This window comes from Coregonus clupeaformis, chromosome 30, assembly GCF_020615455.1.
Source record: "Coregonus clupeaformis isolate EN_2021a chromosome 30, ASM2061545v1, whole genome shotgun sequence".
NCBI classification, from domain to species: Eukaryota; Metazoa; Chordata; class Actinopteri; order Salmoniformes; family Salmonidae; genus Coregonus; species Coregonus clupeaformis.
In genome coordinates this window covers 12303982-12329269 of record NC_059221.1, presented here as the reverse complement: position 1 = coordinate 12329269, position 25288 = coordinate 12303982, and the positions used below count along the sequence as shown (strand labels likewise).

The 25288-nt window shown below is 44.5% G+C and overlaps 1 protein-coding gene across 1 annotated transcript; it reads right to left on the bottom strand.

Annotated features, from left to right (window-relative positions):
• Positions 1 to 9512: 9512 nt before the first annotated feature.
• LOC121545891 (rho-related GTP-binding protein Rho6) lies at positions 9513 to 23626 on the bottom strand. Its single transcript, XM_041856787.2, has 5 exons — positions 23365 to 23626; positions 22721 to 22808; positions 14254 to 14363; positions 10610 to 10744; positions 9513 to 10446 (listed from the first exon to the last, which is right to left on the bottom strand). The coding sequence occupies exons 1-5, from the start codon at positions 23482 to 23484 to the stop codon at positions 10201 to 10203; spliced, it is 699 nt and encodes a 232-aa protein (XP_041712721.1). The 5' UTR covers positions 23485 to 23626; the 3' UTR covers positions 9513 to 10200.
• Positions 23627 to 25288: the final 1662 nt, after the last annotated feature.

Here is a 25288-nt window from a genome sequence, read left to right as displayed (position 1 = left end):
TTGCAGATCTTGGTGCCAGGAACAAGGGCTTGACATTACACAACAGAACACAACAGAGCACAACAGAACTCAGGGCTATTTGGTCAGATCACAGCAGGGGTCCCCTCTGGCCTGCTCAGCTCCAACCCTCTGTCTCTCTATCTCCAACAGGGAGGGGAGACCATGTGTCACTAGCCCAGTACAGGATTTAGTTATTAGTTTAGCTACACATGTAAAAACACATATAACAAGGCTATGGACACACATAGTAAAACTGAACCACACAAAATTCTGAGGTGGCACAAAGTACGTAGGATGGCTGGGGGTGGTCCGGATGGGTGCTAGAATTTAGCATTTTTCAAACACCTGAAACAGATTTTCTTGCAGTCTAGAGCCATAATAATGATGCTTAATTATATGTAAAAAAATATATATATGGTTATTTTTCTGCATGTCTAAGCATACCTCTGTCTGTTTTTTATTTTATCTCTGCTAAAATCTGGGTAAAAGATTGAAATGATTTTGAGTCTTAGTCAGGACATTAGTAATTGCTTGCTTTTCTAAAGTCTACCAACCTTGCCAGCTGTCACGATCGTCGTAATGAGTGGACCAAGGCGCAGCGTGAAATGCGTACATCTTTTATTGAGTACTATTAACAATAACAAAACAACAAAATGAAACGTGAAGTCCTCGGTCATAAACACAAACCTACACGGAACAAGATCCCACAAATGACAAGTGCACAACAGGCTGCCTAAGTATGGTTCCCAATCAGAGACAACGAGCCACAGCTGTCTCTAATTGGGAACCACCCCGGCCAACATAGAAACACAAAACCTAGAACATGAACAAAGAAAACGAAAGATAGAAACTACACATAGACACTAACACCCTGGCTCAACATATAAGAGTCCCCAGAGCCAGGGTGTGACAGTACCCCCCCCCAAAGGCGCGGACTGCGACCGCGCCAACTAAACCCAACAGGGGAGGGGCCGGGTGGGCATTCCGCCTCGGAGGCGGATCTGGCTCCGGGCGTGACCGCCACCCTCTAACTACCCCCCTGTAGCGCCCCTGGTCTGACCCCGCTGGCTGGAGCTGGACTGGACGTCGGTGGAGCGGATTGCTTAGGCTCCGGTGTGGAGCAGCTGACCGGTACCTGACCAGTCACCGGTGAAACAGGCACGGGCTGTGCCGGACTGATGACGCGCACCACAGGCTTGGTGTGGGGAGCAGGAATGGGCCGGACCGGGCTGACGACGCGCACCACTGGCTTGGTGCGGGGAGCAGGAACGGGCCGGACCGGGCTGACGACGCGCACCACTGGCTTGGTGCGGGGAGCAGGAACAGGCCGGACCGGGCTGGCGACGCGCACCACTTGCTTGGTGCGGGGAGCAGGAACAGGCCGGACCGGGCTGGCGACGCACACCACAGGCTTGGTGCGAGGGCCAGGAACAGGCCGGGCCGGGCTGGCGACGCGCACCACAGACTTGGTGCGAGGGGCAGGAACAGGCCGGGCCGGGCTGGCGACGCGCACCACAGGCTTGGTGCGAGGGGCAGGAACAGGCCGGGCCGGGCTGGCGACGCGCATCACAGGCTTGGTGCGAGGGACAGGAACAGGCCGGACCGTACTGGGAACACACACCACTGGCCTTGTGCGGGGATCAGGAATGGGCCGGACCGGACTGGTAACACACCCCAGTACCTCTCGCCGTGCCTCTACACTCTCCTTCCCTCTAATGACCAATGGCCCCCGTAACCTGGTGGCCTTCTCTCCTAGTCCACAATCTCGCCCTGTAGCTGCCTCCAGCAGCCCCGTTGTCCATGCCGTGTGCCCCCCCCCCAAAATATGTATTGGGGTTGCCTCTCGCCTGTCCGACGACGGCCCGGTTGGCGCCACTTCTCCTCTCCTGCCTGGGTCTCCCCCTTCATCGCCCTCCGGTAACGGACGGCCTCCTCCTCCGTTATCCTCCCCCAACCGAGGAGGACATCTACCAACGTTACCTCCAGCGTTTGCTCCTGGAAACGCTGCTTGGTCCTGTTTTGGTGGGATCTTCTGTCACGATCGTCGTAATGAGTGGACCAAGGCGCAGCGTGAAATGCGTACATCTTTTATTGAGTACTATTAACAATAACAAAACAACAAAACGAAACGTGAAGTCCTCGGTCATAAACACAAACCTACACGGAACAAGATCCCACAAATGACAAGTGCACAACAGGCTGCCTAAGTATGGTTCCCAATCAGAGACAACGAGCCACAGCTGTCTCTAATTGGGAACCACCCCGGCCAACATAGAAACACAAAACCTAGAACATGAACATAGAAAACGAAACATGGAAACTACACATAGAAACTAACACCCTGGCTCAACATATAAGAGTCCCCAGAGCCAGGGCGTGACACCAGCAGCAATGCCAGCTAAGATAGTTAGACAAGCTATCTACTCTAACTTGATTGATAGCCTGAAATGGCTTCTTGGTAGCTAGTTATGAGGTTGGGAGATTGGGAACCTATCTTGGCTAGCTAAAGCCAACTTCATAAAATTGCTAAATGGCTGGTAGTATTACACAGCAACAAATAAACAAAAAAAAACATATATATTTTTTAAACCGGACAAATCTGACGGGGCACGTGCCCCTGTGCCTCCTATGGGCATGACGCCTCTGACACTAGGTAGGATAAAAAAAGCTGCTAAGAACGCAATAAGGAAATTTTACCACCAAATACAGTATTAGGGCTAATCCTGGAAGCTCATTGGACTGTGCCACGTTGCCACGACGATGCCAGGATACCAATTCCCCTTAACCAGCATGCCCTGGAGTTAGTGCACGGGCCATGGATGACTGAGCAATGGAGCTTTCTCTGCCTGTCCAGATCTTGGCCTAATTTACTGCGACTGCCGGCGTATGTAGCCCATTTAAATGCCCTCACGCCGAGTGTGAGCGGGCGCAGTGTGGAGTGCCGGCTTGGTTACATCGTATTCATCCACCCCAGGTGACAGTGGTGGGACTACCCAGTTGACTCATGTAGCCTGTTGGAGTCCCTGGTTCAAGGACTAATAGGACTGTACCATGGCCTTGTGAGAGATTAGGGTCAAAGTCAGTAGGGAGAAAACGTTTAGACATGTTCTGAAATGGGGGAGGGACTGCCTGAATTTGTCCAATAAGATTTGAGTTTTCTATTGTAAAACGCTTTGCTACATTGTGCCCTACTGAACACAACCTAGGTAAAGCCTCACACCGGCTCCACAGTCTCACAGCCTTCAGAGGAATCATTAACTCACTAGAACTGTTGTGGACATGCTCAGTTTGAAACCAACTGTATTGTTGTGTTCTAAAAGCAACAGGGAGATTTGGAAACCCACATGCTCAGTTTGAAACCAACCGTATTGTTGTGTTCTAAAAGCAACAGGGGGATTTGGAAACCTGTCTTCCCGTTGGGGAAGTTAATCCACTGTGGAACTGTGTTCCTCTCTAATGCATAGAGAGGGATTTAAACAGTGACAGTCACTAGGTGGAAAAATACAATTTCACAGATGGCAGAGAGAGAGAGAGAGAGAGAGAGAGAGAGAGAGAGAGAGAGAGAGAGAGAGAGAGAGAGAGAGAGAGAGAGAGAGAGAGAGAGAGAGAGAGAGAGAGAGAGAGAGAGAGAGAGAGAGAGAGAGAGAGAGAGAGAGAGAACAACTCTTTGGTAAACAACTAACAAAACATATCATCCCTGATCCTGACAATAAAACAAGTAAGGATAGATTAAACGTCTGTACCGTACACACACCATTGTTTAACATCATGGAGGTGGATTTGACTTGCAGATGTGACCTGAAGGCATGGGTTCCTCCGAGTAATTAGAGCTGGGTATCTGGGGACCCAAAGTAAGATGTTGAGACAGGCTGTGTGAGGTCACATTGACCAGGCAGTGGGTTGGGGTTGGCACCTATGCCACATGTCTCCTGGCAACGGGCCTGTCTTAGGCACCCACCAGCAGCTGTGATGTTTAAACTGCACAGGCATGCACACATGCACACAAATGGGCTCGAGCACAGACACACACACACGTGCACACACGCTCACATGCGTGCACGCACAAACACACACACGCACACACTCCCAGATGTGGCACGTTGGGAGACAGATGTTGTGTCACTGAGGAGAAGACAGGGAGGGAACGAGGGAAGGTTTCAAACAGATTGTAAAGGGGATGAGGGGAAGGTGTGCCAAGAGTGCAACCTGCCTGTCTGTCTGTCTGTCTGTCTGTCACAGTACAGAACATCCCTGGGAGGGGAATTATACTAGGAGGATACAGAAGTGTTCTGTACTTTCATGGTTTTTACTGTGTGTGTTGATCAGGAAACTACAGTGTGGAGCTTCCTTATTTTCCTTTATTAGTGACATTATGTTCTAGGATTGAGTGCACTAGATCTGAGTGCTCATCTGAGTGCACTCTAATGCCTGCCTGAAAACCCTGTGTGAGAGATGCTATTCTGATCCACTCTCTCTTCTCTCTCCAAACTAAATGGAGAAGGCAAAGTTAATTGCAATGATTCTCATGGAGTTATCTGTCTGATGACCTCACTGCAGGTTTAAACTGATAAGACAAGAGTGATTGGCCAGTCTACTGGGGTTAATGTGCCTGATCATTAAAGCGAGAGCTACTTGATATGTGGTGTGGCCTTTCTATATGGAAGTCAATGAGACACACTCACACACGCACGAATGCACACACACGATTGATAGGGCAGAGCTGTCAATTGGCTGACATTATCAATGACGTGTCAATGACGTGTGATTGAGCCACAAGATGAGCAATCATTGTCCTTTGAGACAGTGTCAATAGCCTCTTAGACAGATACTGTATGTTGCCAGGACAATCATAAATTAAACCAAAATGTATAACATTTTCCTTTAATTAATTGGTTCATTTGTGGGTGTCTGAGAGTTACGTTAGTTAATAAATACAACTGAAACTGTAACTCATGGTGCCAGTCATGGCAAGCTTTATTAGCAGAGCAAAAGAAAAGGAGAGAAGGTCCAATGTCCAAAATACATTTCAAACAAATACATGTCAACCAAAAAAAGCTAAGAAAATAGCAATAATAGCTATCAAATAAATATTCACATCAACAACAACATATTGGTCTTTCATCGTTTGAATCAAACATTTTCCTGCGACATTGTTTAAAGATGTCTTTACAAAGATTATAAAACAAGATATGTACAATCATACAACTGTTATAGGACATGCTAGGAGTTGGACTGCATCAACGTACCACACACTGACTGTACTACACATTGGCTGGCTGCATATTATTAACTGATATGGTCCATGAAATGCTTCTATATCCAATACCTGAGCCCCCTGTATGAGCTTGGAACTTGGAACTATAAAAAAAAAATTAAAAAAAGATTCTGAATCCAAATTCCGATCAACCCTTGAGATAGAAGCGGAATGTGGAGTTACACTGTATGTGGATATGTCCTGTTATATGATTCGCCCTCTTTCACTCCCTATCTGAGCTACGAACCAACCGAGAGACTCAGAGGAGCCAGTGTGAGTCTCGATTGGTTTCCTGTGTTGAACTGTTGCTAGGCGTTGCTGAGGAATTCCAGTGTGTGACCAACAAGGAACTAGAGCCTTTGTACAAGTCAAATCACTCCTCTAGTCATTGGGACTGACTGACTGACTAACACAGCTCACCACATACACTACCGGTCAAAACTTTTAGAACATCTACTCATTTAAGGGTTTTTCTTTATTTTTACTATTTTCTACATCGTAGAATAATAGGGAAGACATCAAAACTATGAAATAACACATATGGAATAATGTAGTAACCAAAAAAGTGTTAAACAAATCAAAATATATTTTATATTCGAGATTCTTCAAATAGCCACCCTTTGCCTTGATGACAGCTTTGCACACTCTTGGCATTCTCTCAACCACCTTCACCTGGAATGCTTTTCCAACAGTCTTGAAGGAGTTCCCACATATGCTGAGCACTTGTTGGCTGCTTTTCCTTCACTCTGCCGTCCGACTCATCCCAAACCATCTCAATTTGGTTGAGGTCGGGGGATTGTGGAGGCCATGTCATCTGATGCAGCACTCCATCACTCTCCTTCTTGGTAAAATAGACCTTACACAGCCTGGAGGTGTGTTGTGTCATTGTCCTGTTGAAAAACAAATGATAGTCCCACTAAGCCCAAACCAGATGGGATGGCATATCGCTGCAGAATGCTGTGGTAGCCATGCTGGTTAAGTGTGCCTTGAATTCTAAATAAATCACAGACCGTGTCAACAGCAAAGCACCCCACACAATAACACCTCCTCCTCCATGCTTTACGGTGGGAAATACACATGCGGAGATCATCCGTTCACCCTCACCGCGTCTCACAAAGACACGGCAGTAGGAACCAAAAATCTACAATTTGGACTCCAGACCAAAGGACAAATTTCCACCGGTCTAATGTCCATTGCTCGTGTTTCTTGGCCAAAGCAAGTCTTCTTATTGGTGTCCTTTAGTAGTGGTTTCTTTGCAGCAATTAGACCATGAAGGCCTGATTCACACAGTCTCCTCTGAACAGTTGATGTTGAGATGTGTCTGTTACTTGAACTCTGTGAAGCATTTATTTGGGCTGCAATTTCTGAGGCTGGTAACTCTAATGAACTTATCCTCTGCAGCAAAGGTAACTCTGGGTCTTCCATTCCTGTGGTGGTCCTCATGAGAGCCAGTTTCATCATAGCGCTTGATGGTTTTTGCGACTGCACTTAAAGAAACTTTCAAAGTTCTTGACATTTTCCGTATTGTCTTAAAGTAATGATGGACTGTCGTTTCGCTTTGCTTATTTGAGCTGTTCTTGCCATAATATGGACTTGGTCTTTTACCAATTAGGGCTATCTTCTGTATACCCCCCCTACCTTGTCACAACACAACTGATTGGCTCAAATGCATCAAGAAGGAAATAAATTCCACAAATTAACTTTTAAGAAGGCACACCTATTAATTGAAATGCATTCCCCATAACTACCTCATGAAGCTTGTTGAGAGAATGCCAAGAGTGTGCAAAGCTGTCATCAAAGCAAAGGGTGGCTAGTTGAAGAATCTCAAATATTAATTTGTTTAACACTTTTTTGGTTACTACATGATTCCATATGTGTTATTTCATAGTTTTGATGTCTCCCCTATTATTCTACAATGTAGAAAATAGTAAAAATAAAAAACTTTTGACCTGTAGTGTAGGTTAACAAACACAGTCTCAGTCACAAAACAAAAACAAGGATTCAATTCACGCTTTAATACGAAAATTAAAACCCAATAAACCCAAAAACGAATAATGGAAAAAATATATTTCTTTGGACAGGGCCAGCCTGTGCATTTTGTTAGTCAGTTGTTTGAAGTTAGGAGGCTTCCACATAACGTACCCCAATGCAAAATGCTTCAACAAGCCAACAGTGGCTGGAGCCTAATGTCTTAGACCAGATAATCTCTTCTTAGTCTTATTTCCTTTACTCACTCACTGACCCCCTTTACTCTCAAATTCAAAACTTGTTTAGTGGCACAGCAAGCCATGTCATTGGTTACCCTACATACCAGTGGCTACTGACAGGTAGAAGAAGAGGAAGGGGCAAACACAGATGGGACGGCAGCTTTTTTTTACAGCAGAAATGATGATGGTTCAGTTTGTTTTGCCATACTGTACATAGGCTACTGTATGTCCATGGAGCTGTAGCATGACATATCTCCCAAATTGATCCCAAAGCTGCATTGTTATTGCCACTCGATCAGTTGACTTTGCATCACAATCACTTGAATCATTATTGCTTGATGGTTAAAGCAGAGATAGATCAATGCCATACTGTACACACACATGTATAACCATGAAGCCAAAGATTTAAGCAAAAAAAGGGTAATAGTTTAGCGACATATTGGACTGGACTGCCCTCCATGTTGGTGGGACTTAAGTGCTGCTCATTGGAGGTTTACTAGAGGAACGAGAGAAAGAGATATAGAAGGATGAAAAGAAATATTTAGGAAGAGTAAGAGAGTAAAGGAAATGGAGTGCTACATAAGATTGTTGAAAATGAAATAAATCAACAGCCATATTTTCAACAATCAGGATGAACTTGGGGGATATGATGTGAAAGCCATAATATAAACTGCACATGGTTTGATCTTTGTTGGTTATCAACAGTGTTTCCCCTAGGATTTTCTTCAGCAGCGGTGGCAAAGTTAGCGTGTGGGGAGGGTTAAAACTTTTCTTCACAAGGTAAAAACTTTGTCACACGTTGCACATTTTCCAATTTGGACAAATCACCATGTGCCTAAATAATTGGGATGTCACACTATCATGGTTGCATACCGTTACTGTAACAGATGAGAACAATGGTTTCGCTGATGATTAAAAAGCCAAGATACAGTACAGAAAAATATGAGATATGCACTGAAAAGTACTTCAGGACAAAGTGGACAGCAAGGTGTCCACCTGTTCTGAATTTATTTCACTTTGAGGGGGGGGGTGGAAGGATTCAACATGGAAGCTTTCTCTTGATAAAGCCCTCGTGATGAAACCCAACACGAGTGGCCAATGGCGTGGCCTCTGACCAAACATTTTAGAGGCCGTCCTCTTGGCCGCAGACAAAATGTTGCTGTTTTAAAGCTAATTGGCTACAGTTCTACACATTTTGTCATGGCTTATGCTGTGTTCTTATGCTCTCTGAGTGACTCAAACATTATAACAAGATCAATATGGGCCTATGCCCTGAATGGAATTTTAGATTCTTCCTGACTGTCTAGTTTTTATTTTGGTGATTGTTCGTTATCAAAGATGATCTAATTAAAAAATATATAGATCCATTATCTTTTCTGCATGCTTCATATCTGGTTTTAGACCCAACGCTCCTAAATGAATATAGGGGAAACACTGATCAAAATCCTAATAATGTGATGCTACAACATTTTATCCTGTAGTAGGACTTCATAAACTGGAAATCACATTTCCCCAGTGGATTCAGCCTGACAGTTTTTAAGCAGCATATTCTAGTTTCAAACAGACAGTCCTTTAAAGAATCACCTCAGGGGAATTTCAACACTGACCTGGTTATTACCATATGTAACTTCACAGATCTCTTGACAGATCTACATTAAACCATGTTGTGTCTATGGCCCAGGTTAGAACAATACCCCACTCCCTAGAAGTCATTTCCTCTTTATCAAATGGTGGGAGAGAACTGGATTTCTATCACTCCAGTACATGTACTTTGTTTTTTTTACTTCCCTCTTTTCTTTGCTTATCCCAAAGCTCCATTATCTATCTGTTCTGTACATTGCCTCTTTAGCCTGGTACTCCACTGACTGAGAGCCTAGAAGAGCGCGGATGGCTCACACTTCACAGTCTAGCCTGGTGTCTGCCTGTCTGTCTGCCTGTATGTGGCTCTGCCTGTCTGCCTGCCTGTCTGCCTGCCTGTCTGCCTGCCTGCCTGCCTGCCTGCCTGCCTGCCTGCCTGTCTGTCTGTCTGTCTGTCTGTCTGTCTGTCTGTCTGTCTGTCTGTCTAGACCTGCTGCTCTTATCACGGCCGAGACAATGAGACGTGTAATGGCCCTCTGTTCTCGCTGTGGTCAAATCAAACACTCCTCTCTTTACACCTCTCTCAATCAGCCCCCGTTGGGCCTAAATCAAGAAGAGCACAAACACCCATTTGGGAGACCACCCATTTGCTCACGTTGCTACACCTTATAGTTCCCACTCTGCAGTGTAGGAGGGATACAATGTTCAGTAATGTCTGATATATTTTTTGACTTGAGAGGCATTTTTTCTTCACAAGGTTAAAACTTTGTCACTTGTTGCACATTTTCCAATTTGGACAAATCACCATGTGCCTAAATAATTGGGATGTCATGTCACCATCATGGTTGCATACCGTTACTGTAACAGGTGAGAACAATAGTTAGCTGATGATCAAAAAGCCAAGATACAGTACTGAAAAATATGAGATATGCTCTGGAGAGTACTTCAGGACAAAGTGGACAGCAAGGTGTCCACCTGTTCTGAATTGATTTCACTTTGAGGGGGAGTGAGGAAGGATTCAACATGGAAGAAGAGCCTTCTCTTGATTAAGCCATCGTGATGAAACCCACCCCCACCTTCCCAGAACCAAACAGTCAGGGGGTCTGGGGAATCGGAGCAGCGTGTGGGAGGGGAGCGGCACCCCCCGCCCTGGGTCTCCACTCACATGACGGAGCAGCTCTTGGTCTTCTCCTTCTTGAAGGTAGAGGAGAGCAGCTCGGAGCGGCTGGGGAGGTGGAGGAGTCTCTTGGAGAGGTGTCGGGTGGGGCTGGTCTTGGGGAGCGGCTGGAGCTTGTTGATGCAAGCCAGGGCGGCCGTCCGGAACACACTGTGGATACTCTTCTCTGAGGTGAACGCTGAACACTCCAGGTAGGCCTCAGCGCCTAGCTGCTTGGCCATGGAGGAACCCTGGGATAGGAGGGAAGAGGGGGGCAGAGGAGAGAGTGGGTGAGACCTTGTTCTGTTCCATACAACAGATAAAACAGCTCTATCTGAACATCGCACCCTCCTGAACAGACCCAGTGTGTGTGTGTGTGTATGTGTGTTTGTGTGTGCGCAATCTCAGTCTCACCTGCTCATGGGTGATGGGGACCTGTTTCTGATTGGACAGCTCCATCAGGGTGCAGACATCAGTGCGCAGGTCGGTCTTACAGCCAATTAGAAGAATGCGTGTGCTGGGGCAGAAATCTAGGATCTCTGTCTTCCACTGGAAAGACAACAGAGCAGATATTTACTCACATGTAGTCATGATAATGAACAAGTCATGATTAGGGATAAGTCCAGATAGAGATCCTGAATTCATTCCTAATTGGAATGAATGGCTGTAGAGGCATAGGTGATGCATTTCCTGTTTTTACTTATACAGGAAAATATAAGTAAGGCATGTGATATTTCAGAAATATAAAAATTGTCAACCCAAAATACAGTTAATACGGATTTTATACCAATCTTCTGTATAAATAGCCTCTAAAATATATGTAAACAGACCATAAATGTCTCAATTTGTATTTTCTTGGAAAGCTGTGAGTGTTATTATATGATACAATATCAGTACTTGTTTCATTTACAACTTGTCTAAGTCACATCATCAACTGATTTCAGCCAGTGTATGGCTGTGGACTGACTGCATTGCTTAAATGGAATGTTGGCATATTGGCAGTTAATTTGAGAAATGTATGTTATCATTCCCAGTGTTGCCAACTTAGTGACTTTGTCGCTATATTTAGCGCATTTTCAGACCCCTCCAGTAACATTTATTGGTATAAGATTCTAGCAACAAATTCAGTTACTTTTCAGGCTGCTTTGGGGAGTTTTGACAGAGGGTTTCTATGGTTTTGATAGCATTTTGCTACATTTCCCACTCAATTCTGCTGCAAACGAGAGTGGGAGAAGCTGTCTGTGCAACAGAAGTCACAGCATCAGCACGCACACAGGCAGAGAAGCACAAGGGGAGGGGGTGTTCGGTGGGAGAGGGGGGCGAAAACGCGCAGCAGGGCAAATTGGTGGTGTGACGTCGTCGCGGAAACTACAAAACGTCATCTAGCGACTTCTAGCGACAAATCAAGAAGCCAATAGCGGATCTCACAGAAACATTGTTGGCTACACTGATCATTCCTCTAAAACTGGCTGGCTACAGCTAGCTAACAAACAGTGCAGATAATCTTCAAATTCATTGTTTTACACAATATATTATCACATCACTGGCAAACAAACCATGGTTGACCAACTCCCTTACCAAAATGGCTGACCTTTTAGAGCATCATATGGTTCATGCCCATTCTAGTATTCTAATTCGTAATTCTATAGATAGGTCTCCCAAATGACTAATGTACTTGCCTTATGAATACCTACATAAGTAGTCTAAGGACCTGGTGAAGCACATAAACTAGCTATAAACTAGACAGCAACAATACATTGCCTCTGTTTTGAATAGCAATTTTTGAAAACCCCAATAACAGCCAGATTATTTCTAGCCTGATGGCTGGAGACATACACTACATGTCCAAAAGTATGTGGACACCTACTCGTCAAACATTTCATTCCAAAATCATGGGCATTAATATGGAGTTGGTCCCACTCTTTGCTGCTATAACAGCCTCCACTCTTCTGGGAAGGCTTTCCACTAGATGTTGGAACATTGCTACGGGGACTTGTTTCCATTCAGTCGCAAGAGCATTAGTGAGGTCGGGCGCCGATGTTGGGCGATTAGGCCTGGCTCGCAGTCTGCGTTCCAACGCAGTGTGCGTTCCAAGTCTGCGTGGTCCTCTGTAGCTCAGCTGGTAGAGCACGGCGCTTGTAACGCCAAGGTAGTGGGTTCGATCCCCGGGACCACCCATACACAAAAAAATAAAAATAAAATGTATGCACGCATGACTGTAAGTTGCTTTGGATAAAAGCGTCTGCTAAATGGCATATTATTATTATTATTATAATTGGTCCCAAAGGTGTCCGATGGCGTTGAGGTCAGGGCTCTGTGCAGGCCAGTCATGCTGAAACAGGAAAGGGCCTTCCCCAGACTGTTTCCACAAAGTTGGAAGCACAGAATCGTCTACAATGTCATTGTATGCTGTAACGTTAAGATTTCCCTTCACTGGAACTAAGGAGCCAGAACCATAACAAACAGCCTCAGACCATTATTCCTCCTCCACCAAACTTTACAGTTGGCACTATGCCAATTCGGGCAAGTAGTGTTTTCCTGGCATCTGCCAAACCCAGATTCGTCTGTCGGACTGCCAGATTGTGAAGCGTGATTCATCACTGCAGAGAATGCGTTCCCACTGCTCCAGAGTCCAACGGCGGCGAGCTTTACACCACTCCAGCCGAAGCTTGGCAATGCACATGGTGATCTTAGGCTTGTGTGCGGCTGCTCGGCCATGGAAACCCATTTCATGAAGCTACCAACGAACAGTTATTGTGCTGACGTTGCTTCCAGAGGCAGTTTGGAACTCGGTAGTGAGTGTAGCAACTGAGGACAGATGATTTGTACGTGCTACGGGCTTCAGCACTCGGCGGTCCCGTTCTGTGAGCTTGTGTGGCCTACCACTTTGTGACTGAGCCGTTGTTGCTCCTAGACGTTTCCACTTCACAATAACAGCACTTACAGTTGACCGGGGAAGATCTAGCAGGGCAGAAATTTGACGAACTGACTGGTTGGAAAGGTGGCATCCTATGACAGTGCCACGTTTAAAGTAACTGAACTCTTCAGTAAGGCCATTCTCCTGCCAATGTTTGTCTGTGGAGATTGCATGGCTGTGTGCTCGATTTTATACACCTGTCAGCAACGGGTTTGGCTGAAATAGCCGAATCCACTTATTTAAAGGGTTGTCAACATACATGATGTATGAAGCAACACGCAACAATTTCAACGATTTTACTAAGTTATAGTTCATATAAGGAAATCAGTCAACTGAAATAAATTAATTAGTCCCTAATCTATGGATTTCACATGACTGGACAGGAGCGCAGCCATAGGAGGGCCTGAGAGGGCATTTGCCCACACACTGGAGAGCCAGGCCCAGCCTATAAGACAGAGTTTTTCCCCACAAAAGGGCTTTATTACAGACAGAAATACTCCTCAGTTTCATCAGCTGTCTGGCTGGCTGGTCTCAGATGATCCCGCAGGTGAAGAAGCCGGATGTGGAGGTCCTGTGCTGGCGTGGTTACACGTGGTCTGCTGTTGTGAGGCTGGTTGGACGTTCTGCCAAATTCTCTAAAACGATGTTGGAGGTGGCTTATGGTAGAGAAATGAACATTACATTCTCTGGCAACAGCTCTGGTGGATATTCCTGGAGTCAGCATATCAATTGCACACTCCCTCAAAACTTGAGCCATCTGTGGCATTGTGTTGCGTGACAAAACTGCACATTTTAGATTGGCCTTTTATTTTCCCCAGCACAAGGTGCATCTGTGTAATGATCATGCTTTTTAATCAGCTTCTTGATACGCCACACCTGTCAGGTGGATGGATTATCTTGGCAAATGAGGAATCCTCACTAACAGGGATGTAAACAAGCTTTTTGTGCATATGGAACATTTCTGGTATCTTTTATTTCAGCTCTTGAAACATGGAACCAACACATTGCATGTTGCGTTTATATTTTTGTTCAGTATAGATAGAAGCTCTGAGGACTTGCCGACAGATATGAAGACTGTTTAGAGCGAGAGAGAAAGAGAGAGACAGACAGACAGACATAAGTGAGAGATGGGGAACATTACCTTCTTGAGCCCACAGTCAAAAATATCTGGGCGGCTGATGTCGAAACAGAGGAGCACCGCGTCAGAGTCGCTGTAACAGAGAGGCCTAACGTTGTCGTAGTAGGGAGAACCTAGAGGAGAGGACAGACACTTGTTAACAGGGGTCCAAGACAACATGAAGAAGTAGACTGTTTTCTTTTAGAAATATAATGCAGAAAGGAGACATCATAAGTAATAGAAGAAACAACCTGTAGTTGGGTGAGTAGAGAGAGAGAGAGAGAGAGAGAAAGATAGAAAGAGAGTGTGTGTGAGAGAAAGAAACAGACAGAGCGAGACAGACATAGAGAGAGAGAGACATAGAGAGAGAGAGACATAGAGAGAGAGACATAGAGAGAGAGAGACATAGAGAGAGAGAGACATAGAGAGAGAGACATAGAGAGAGAGAGAGACAGAGAGAGAGAGACATAGAGAGAGAGAGACATAGAGACAGAGAGAGAGAGAGACATAGAGAGAGAGAGAGACAAAGAGAGAGGCATAGAGAGAGAGGCACAGAGAGAGAGAGGCACAGAGAGAGGCACAGAGAGAGAGAGAGACACAGAAAGAGACACAGAGAGAGAGACATAGAGAGAGACATAGAGAGAGAGACATAGAGAGAGAGACATAGAGAGAGAGAGACATAGAGAGAGAGAGAGACATATAGAGAGAGAGATACATAGAGAGAGAGAGACAGACATAGAGAGAGAGACAGAGAGAGAGAGAGACATAGAGAGAGAGACATAGAGAGAGAGACATAGAGTGAGAGAGACATAGAGAGAGAGACATAGAGAGAGAGAGACATAGAGAGAGAGACATAGAGAGAGAGACATAGAGAGAGAGACATAGAGAGAGAGAGACAGAGAGAGAGACATAGAGAGAGAGACATAGAGCGAGAGAGACATATAGAGAGAGAGACATAGAGAGAGAGAGACATAGAGAGAGAGACATAGAGAGAGACATAGAGAGAACAGAGACCAGGGATTATCTCGGAGGGATATCACTTCTCATACTGAGCTGAGACGTACTTTGCCTTTCCTCTCTCTTTTCCCTGTCATCCTCTCCCCTATTGGTCTTTCAGAGGGGGAGATGAGGACAACCAAGGCACTAAATCCACAATGATCTTTTTTAGCAGTGGATTAGGCAAGTGGAACAGAACAGTGAGGCTGGTTGGGGGCAGCAGAGCAGGCAGATGCTCCTACTCCTGTGCTTGGAATCCTTAAGCAACTACTCCCCCCTCTCTCTCTCTCCCCTCTAAACGCCCCCTTGTCCTCCCCCCACTCAACACAGAGCAATACCTCCAGTCCCTCTGCCGTTACCACAGCAACAGCCTTGGAATTCTCCATCTGCATAAAGCATTCCTCCCACCCCTCCTTAAAGGCTGGCCGCAACTGCCAATCAATCATTTTACACATCCCGCAAACACACTGCTGTGTCTTACTGCCCACCCACCTACCCTGCTTCTTGCTCTACACATTCCTCTGTTAAAACAATGTTGGGGCACACACACATGCATGAAAACGTCTGCACACACGTATGAGGGCACACACACACACCACGCACACACACACACACCCCTTGGTTACTTGAGTCTCCTCTCTCTCGTTCACTTTGTTTATCGGTTATATTTGGCATCAGTGAAAGGTGATTCTCATTTCTTAGTCTAATCAAAGGGAAAATGAGAGGCTCGAAGGGATAATGTTGTTAACTCTGATTACATAGGACTTCCAATTGCTATCTAATGGGTATAATCTATCTACATTTCCCTTTATGGCTATATATACCACACTAGACGATGACGTCACCGTTCATTACATATTACATATATCCAAGCTAATTTATTTACAATGTGATGTACAGAACAACACAGAAAAGGATACGGTACCACCGCCTCCAAAAAGAGCACAAAGAACATGGGTGTGTCTTCATATAGACCAGGCCATAAATAGTTAATGATTCTCCACATTATCAAAGGATAAAATTGAATTAGCCAGCTGCTGTGAGACGGGTTTGAAATAATGACAAGCTGTGGTAGAATATCTGAGTAGTTTGACGTTTTGAACGTCAACGGTGTAGCTTCTGTAGAGGAACAATAGGACTAGCTTGTTGCTTCACGAAACACTTCAGTCTGTATCTAAGAGTGTTGTGCCAGTAACCGAAAGGTCGCTGGTTCTAATCCCCGAGCCGACTAGGTGAAAAATCTGTCGATGTGCCCTTGAGCAAGGCACTTAACCCTAATTGCTCCTGTAAGTCGCTCTGGATAAGAGCGTCTGCTAAATGACTAAAAATGTAAAAAAATGACTACAGCTTTCATCTTAAGGATGTTTTCTCAGCTCACTCCTGACCATTGAGTGATGGAGAGCATGTACTTTGAACTACCTGAACAATATCAAACAGATCATACTCATCAACTTCTGCTGTTTTTACACAGGAGGTAACACAGTCCATCAACCCTCTTTGTTTAGTTCAAGTTTCAAGTCGTATGTACAGGAGAAACATGGTATACAGTACTGTCCAACAAAATGCTTACTTGCAGGTTCCTTCTCGACAATGCAACAACAATAATAAATAATAAAAGATAAGAATACGAACATAAAGTAAATAGATCAGTAGAATAGAATAAACATTTTAGCATCAGTATAATACAGGAAGCACAATTTATAGTGCAATATTTACACATGTTTTGGGGAAGGGGGGCAAGTGTTTAAATTTTGCAGTATTTAGCAATCATAATAAGAGTCTGGTAGCAGTAGTTGTGATGTGTGTAGTATGAATGTATGTGTGTGTGTGTGTGTGTGTGTGTGTGTGTGTGTGTGTGTGTGTGTGTGTGTGTGTGTGTGCATGTAGTATGAATGTGTGTGTGTGTGTGTCATAAATATAGATATTACATTATCATTACTATATTATAACTTACATTATGGCATTAAGAAACAGTCAGACACACTAATAATATCGGACCAATTAATTAAGGCAGTTCAAAGGCAGGGAAGAAGGCCGACTATCATTATCATGATCAGTGTGTCAGCTTCTGCATGGAGGTGGCTAGCATCCCTCTGCCTCCCAGGGAAGATTAAGAGGTGAGTGTGTGTGTGCGTGTGCGTGTGTGTGCGAGGCGTGGGTGTGTGTCTCCCAAATGGTCGGGGAAGAGAAGGGCAGTCACGGACCGGGGAGCCCAGGGTGTGACTCTGCATTAAATGGCCACTGATTTAAATGCAGAGATCGATGGACATGATGCAAACAGGGGGCTGGGGAGCCATTTCAATTAAATATGGACACATTACTCAGGAGAAGAGGGATGAGCGAGGGGGGGAAAGGGAGGGGGAGGAAGGACCTGCTGTTATGACCAACTGGGGTTTGAACCCAGGTCTCTTGTATGTAGCAAGACTGTGTTAGCCGCTGAGCTATAGCCTAGGTATCCTGTTCCCCAGTAGCTGGAGGAGGGAGGGAGAGAGGGAGGGAGGGAGGGAGGGAGAGAAGGAGAGAGAGGAAGGAGGAGAGGGAGGGAGGGAGGGAGGGAGGGAGGGAGGGAGGGAGGGAGGGAGGGAGGGAGGGAGGGAGGGAGGGAGTAAAGGAAGGGAGGGAGGGAGAGGAAGGAGGAGAGGGAGGGAGGGTGTCAGATCACAGTGAGGCCTCCACTACCATTAATCCTTCACAGAAGAGGCACTTTTCCTCCCCTCTCTTACCACAGCCATACAACACACTACACAGTGGAGCTATCCACTCAGGCTCACAACGCCACAGCCATACAACACACTGTACAGTGGAGCTCTCAGGTTGTCTTATTTTTGCACATCTCAGAAGATTGCAATATATGTATGTTGTTTCTGAGATGGTCAACTTTTCTCCAGGCGTTGTGAGAGAGCTGACCCACCACTGACAGCAGGCTAACTATGAGCCACATGTTCTCTCTCTCAACCTCACTTTCCTCTCCTCCACTCTGCTCCTCCCTCTTTCCTTGCTACAAATGGAGACGTTCTGTTGCATGAATCATAGATGGGGAGGATTCAGTAGAAAGAAAAAAATTGAAAAACTAAAACGGCATCAACATTCCTATCATGGCTAGGCCTGAACTCAATCATTACTAACGCCTGCAGCGGTGTGTCGAGGTGGAAAGTGGGCCAGTAGTGTGGAAGTGGGATGGAGGGATACTGGAATTGGAGATAAGAAGAGGAGAGGAGGACAGGACTGTTCCAATATCCACACTAGCCTTCTATGAAGCAATGCATTGGGCATCCATTCTAAAAGGTACACTAGTGTGAATATTTGGATGTTGAATAGCACATACAGGTGGGGGAGGGGCAGAGACGCAGTCTACTTTGGGGTGTATTATATTAATCAAGGAGTGAGTGCCTTCATGGTTATGCCTAATAATCCACATCATTAACCTACAATTCATTTAGAAAGAGGAAAGGAGGGTATTCCTAAAGTCAGTCAGATTAATGATGCAGACGGAGAGCTGGCATGACTCACTGGGTTTTGGGATGTAACTATCCTGTCATATCCACCCCTTAGGGCTGCAGTCTGCTGGGCTGATAACTATCTCACAGCAACAAAACAACACATGCCCATCCATTAGGATGTTACCACTACTGCTGGTCTAAAAATTAACCAAGAGGACAGTGAGGTTAGAGGTCAGAGGTTACTAAAGAGATGGACAGAAGGGGGAAAATATTAGTATCCACCCTGACACCATAGGATCAAGTCTTCACACATTTCAGAGTCAGGTTCAATTCCGTTTCAATTCAGTCAATTCCCCATCTAAACTGAAATTCCAATTCATTTTCAATGAGGAAAATTGCAATGGAATTCACCCAAACCCTGACTCATTCCCCATATCCTCTGCTTCCCTATGAATGTGTTATAATACAGCAATGGAATATTTTCTATAATTTCTTAATGATGTTGGAATGTTTTACTAGCATAATGCAGATCGTCTCATCAGCTAAATGTCTGTGTACTGTAATATAGATGCATATGTCAATGTAATGTATGTTTCATACAGGCTAGCCTAATCATCTTATAATATATCTTGACAATACAAAGCCTGGTATCAGAAAGTGCATTTAAAAGACCCTCAATCACTCTGAAACAATCTAACACCGTAGATCCTAATTTACTCTTCATGAGTTACAGCCACTGTGTGTGTGTGTGTGTGTGTGTATGTGTGGTGCTAAATGTCAGGCAGACCCAGTCCCTCCTACACCCCTCTCTCTCTCTTGCATGTTGAACGGGCCAGCGTACTGATTAAAACCAGTGGATTGATTTTAGCCAGTAAATCCCAGAGAACCATCGGAGAGAGCTGCCACGAAACCCAATGATGAGATCAGTCCAATCAATGGAGAGGAGCTTCACTAATGAGGAGAGACTCCGAGAATCAGGCTAGCATAGAAACATCATTATTAGAACAGGCATTCCTATTCAAGTCAATTGAATGGTTGTCCTTTCTAGTAATTATTATTCTATGGCCACAGCAGCAGCAGTAGAGCTCATACAATTAGAACATATTACAGTTATGGGGACACTCTGTGGCATGCATGAGGCATGATGAACATCAGTTAGGCAGAACTGCCTGTCACGACCATGACCATACAGTATGTTAGATATCTGGTGGACGTTATGTTTTCAATATAGACACTGGACAAAGAAGAGGGGGATAGAGAGAGAAAGAGGGGGAGAGCAAGGGTGAGAGAGCGAGAGAGAGAGAGAGCGAGAGCGAGAGCGAGAGCGAGAGCGAGAGCGAGAGAGAGAGAGAGAGAGAGAGAGAGAGAGAGAGAGAACAGAGGGAGAGGGTAGGTCATTTTCTTAGTGTAAGCCGTTGGGGGGTTCTACTAAGCTAACATATGGAATTGTTTTAACATGTTCATACCATGGATCATTTAGCTATTACATTTTTGTAGGTATAAAAAAATATGTTAAATAATTATTTACTACTATAGCCCATAGAAACGCATTGAATAACACATTCATAAAGGGCAAAAAAGACAGTCAAAAAATAAATCATAAGGAATAAGGTTATGAAGTGTCTGTCCTATATCTAGGAGATAGGGACACATATTTAACCCCTTATTTTTGTTGCCACAAAACTACCTCCATACTTCCATTGATTTGTTTGAATTGCCTTCAGCCGACCCGGAGGACACCATCATGTTCGTGAAAGTCTCATCTATCCATAGAGTGGTCATATTAATAAGTAGGACAAACCATTCGGACACCGATTTTTGGTTTGTCTCCTGGTCTGACAAACAGTGCTGTCCCTCTGCCACTTTCCACCGCAGATGCGGAAAGGTGACATAGGAGGATGCGGTGGATTGAGACGCAGCCCATGCAGATATCTCTAGCTTAAACTGACGGATTTTGATGGGGATTTTTTTATTATGTTTATTATGCACGGGTGCGTCAATAGACTCTTAAGGATTAATTAGGATTTTGGCAGGCATTTTAAAAGGGGGACTTGATGTGCAGTAGCACCTTAGAATAGTTTTGAAAGTCACTTTAGCCATGATTTCAGTGTTTGGGTGATTGAAATGTAGATCATAGGCTACTACATAACTACCGTATCTCATTGAGTTTCTCATCTGCTCCAAAAACCCTCTGATACCTCCCTCTGCCAAATCCACTGGCTCTTCCCACTAACACCTCCCTCCTTCTGCCCTCTGCCCATCAACGGGCACTGTGCCACAGTCCGACCAATCAGATCAGAGGCCAGGGCTCGGATTAAAAAAGAGCCAGAGATTTGCACTGAAACAAATTACATTTACTATTTTTACGTTTCATTCTGCTCATGGGGGTCATGCAGTGGACGACGATGGCGGTGGTAAACATTACTTTATATAGGCTCCAAGTGGGTCTCTTATATAAAGGATTGACAATATCCACTATGAATGCAGCCAAAGGGTACCAATACATATTAATAATCACAGGCTCAGCCATACTGACATACTGTAGCCGACAGACACATATCTAGAGTAGGGTATCTGAGTATGGAATGAGATATAGGCTATAGGTTGATCATCATGATGTATGTAAATAATATCAAGGTAACATGAAGGTGTTACAGTATGCTGACGGCCAAATCATACTGATTCTACTAATAATAACCCATCCTGACCCACTGTAGCTAACACATATCTAGAGTAGCCTACAGTGGTATCTGTATATCTAGCGTAGCCTACAGTGGTATCTGTATATCTAGCGCAGCCTACAGTGGTATCTGTATATCTAGCGTAGCCTACAGTGGCATTTGTATATCTAGCGTAGCCTACAGTGGTATCTGTATATCTAGCGTAGCCTACAGTGGTATCTGTATATTTAGCGTAGCCTACAGTGGTATCTGTATATTTAGCGTAGCCTACAGTGGTATCTGTATATCTAGCGCAGCCTACAGTGGTATCTGTATATTTAGTGTGGGGGAATATAGAATGAGATCTGTGTATAGAATGAGATCTAGGTACTGTATCTAGGCTAGATGTGATGGGATATGAACAGGTGCAGCTTGGCAGGGCAGATCCAGGTTATCAGTTAGTCGGTTGTTTTCAGGTCAGTGGTTTTACAGTGGAGGGCCCTGGGGAGGTTCTACATTTACATTTACATTTACGTCATTTAGCAGACGCTCTTATCCAGAGCGACTCACAAATTGGTGCATTCACCCTATAGCCAGTGGGATAACCACTTTACATTTCTTATTTTTCTTTTCTTTTTTTCTTCTTTTTTTTTGGGGGGGGGTTATAATAACATACTGTAGGCTACAGGGTACACTACTCAGTTAGCACAACATATAGTGGGGCAGGCTATAGTGTCAGTAAGCTAGCACAACATTCAGTAGGCCAGTGGTTTTCAAACCTCTCCTCGGGAACCCCAGACGTTTAAATATTTAGTTGTAACCCTGAACTCGCTCACTTGATTCACCTAATCAATGTATGATTAGTTGAGAAGTTAAATCAGGTTTGCTGGCTCTGGAATAGTTCAATTACATGGAAAGGATGGGGGTCCCCAGGGGAGAAGTTTTGAAAACCCATGCTGTAGGCTAGTGTCAGTAGGCTACACGACCAGGATTCTATGACGTCGTACACACTACACATACATCAATATTGTGCAGCCACATTATAAGACTGGATGTGCTGTGCTTTCAGGCGTTGCTATGATATAGTAAGTCATGTCAGTAATGCATCAATGTTCAACACAGTCAAACGAAAGAGCTAAGGCCGGTCTGAGCGTGAATACTTTAGACCACTGTGACGCAGGTCATATAGCGGATGAGATAGAGGATATACATTTACATTTTAGTCATTTAGCAGACGCTCTTATCCAGAGCGACTTACATGAGCAATTATGGTTACGTGCCTTGCTCAAGGGCACATCGAAAGATGTTTCACCTAGTCGGCTCGGGGATTAGAACCAGCGAACTTTCGGTTACTGGCACAGAGGAGGGATGATATAGGATGAAGGATGTTGTTACCTGATGTGTCCCACAGACTGAGCTCCACACGCTGTTCCTCCAGTTCCAGACACGCTGTGTAGTTCTCAAACACCGTGGGCACATAGGTCTAAGCAGAGAAGCAACATAACCCGTCTGTCAATATCCCTGCTACTACTGATGGAATTTATCATTTCATAATTAGGACCTACATGAAAGGAAGCTTTCTAATGTGAAAATAGTACAAATTAGCAATTATGCAGTAAATGCTTTATGTCCCTATGTGCATGGAATATAGAAAAGTGGAAAAGGTGAACTAATGAAAAATTAAAATGAATGAAAAAATGTTTTGCATTATTATATATGGTTTATAAAAGAAAATTCAATGTGATGTGATGATCAGAAGCCTACAGTAGAAAAGTTGATATAATCCAATGTGAAAACTGAATTCTTGGAAATGCGCATCATGTAGCAGCTATAGGCAGCCTCTAGCTGAAGCGGATGGTGCACTATTAGAAATGAATCCCATCATCAGTTAGCATATATTCCTAACTTTCCAAAAACATTTATTAGGCTAATCAAATCCACAGAGGCATGTACTAACTCAATATGGATGCTCTGCAGAACATATATGATTTGTATCTTAAAATGTCAGTATTGCAACGTGAGAACAAATATTCGCATACCTCTGGATAACAATCCTTCGCGAGGACTTGCAAAATCGCCGTTTTTCCGCATTGAACATCGCCAACCAGAACCAGTTTACATCTCACCACCAACGGCTGCGTATTTCTCCTTTCCTTCATATTTGTAACAGTAAAAAACAAAAGACTTAAAAGAAAATGGGTAAAACGCGAAACCCCGAAGAAAAACGGTCCTCCGTCACTTAAGAGCACTGTAGCACTGTTGATTACTACTAATCGGATGCCTGCAGTTGATGTGAGAAAAAGAGGCAACACTGCGGCTCTTTATACTGAGCTCACAGCCAATGTGTGCGCGCGTGGTTTTCCTGAATTTCTAGCATTACTTTCACTGCCCCAAGGTTCTATTCTCCCCGATGACTCAAATTAAATTGGTTCTTTATCCTTATAAACAATCCTATGATGGATTGTTATAGAAAAGGTACCTAAAACCAATAGAATAATCTACATAAAATTATTATTACTTTGGTTATGCACAAGACAGTACAACTTAATTGTAGTCTTTTCTCTAGGGCCTAGACTAGAGTCAATGAGGCAATGCCTGTGGTGTAGAGATCCAAGTCAAACACAAATATGTAACAAACAATAAAGATTACCTTTGTAACTAACCATTAACCTCATTATTTCCAATGGCAGTTCTTTTAACATATTTTTCGATTTGCCTTTCAATACACTCAAAAAGCGACAGTATTAGTATGTTGGTCACTCGTTAAATCAAGTTGGTCTGTTATTCCTCAGGACATACTGTAGTGTGGTCTGTTGCTCTAGGACTTTGCTGCCACAAATTAAATCATTAGATGGACTTAACTCTGCTAGATCAACAGATCAATAGGCACCACAATAGAGTCAGCAGACCCTTTCCACTGTTAGATAATTAGTCTGCTTTCATCAGCACCACAGGCTCGAATTACTGGGTAGAGTCTGTCTCAGGCCAAGCTCAATCTAATTTGTCTGGAGAAATATGACAGTAATTACATTTTCAAAGTATTCTAAGCAGTAATGTAATTAACAAACCATCATCATCTTTTTATAGATATTTTTTCAAAAAGTAGTTTGAGCTCCGATTCTTGATTTCTCATCCATCTATTTAACTGTAGTGGTCAACTTCACAAAGGAAATAGCTAATAAGAAAAAACTGTTAGGTTAGTCACGATGATCTGTTGACTCTTCCCAATACTATCGACCCGTAGTGCTCCCTTTTGTCATCATGAAGTGCTTTGAGAGGCTAGTTAAGGACCATATCACCTCCACCTTACCCGACACCCTATATCGCCCCAATGATTGACTTCCACAGAGAGTCACAGCATGTCTCACAGTCCCACCAGAGGACGCAATCACCATTGCACTGCACACTGCCTTATCCCACCTGGACAAGAGAAATACCTATGTAAGAATGTTGTTCATCGACTACAGCTCAGCCTTCAACACCATTGTGCCCTCCAAGCTCATCACTAAGCTCAGAGCCCTGGGTCTGAACCTCTCCCTGTATAACTGGGTCCTGGAATTCCTGACGGACCGACCCCAAGTGGTGAAGGTAGGCAACAACACCTCCGTCACGCTGATCCTCAACACAGGGGACAGGGGTCCGTGCTCAGCCCCCTCCTGTACTCCCTGTTCACCCATGACTGCGTGGCCACGCACATCTCCAACTCAATCATCAAGTTTTCTGACGACACAACAGTGGTAGGCCTGATTACCAACAACAATAACACAGCCTACAGGGAGGAGGTTAGAGCCCTGGCGGAGTGGTGCCAGGAAAATAACCTCTCCCTCAACGTCAACCAAGCGAAAGAGCTGATCTGGGAATTTAGGAAACAGCAGAGAGAGCACGCCCCCATCCACATCGACGAGGACGCAGTGGAGCGGGTCAAAAGCTTCAAGTTCCTCGGCGTGCACATCACTGACAACC

Coding starts and splice junctions, on each gene's coding strand:
- LOC121545891 (XM_041856787.2), bottom strand. CDS start 23,484: ATGAAGGAAAGGAGAAATACGCAGCCGTTGGTGGTGAGATGTAAACTG. Junction 22,809..23,364: donor CGAAGGATTGTTATCCAGAG/GTATGCGAATAT, acceptor TTCTCTGCTTAG/ACCTATGTGCCCACGGTGTT. Junction 10,447..10,609: donor TCCCCATCACCCATGAGCAG/GTGAGACTGAGA, acceptor CTCCTATCCCAG/GGTTCCTCCATGGCCAAGCA.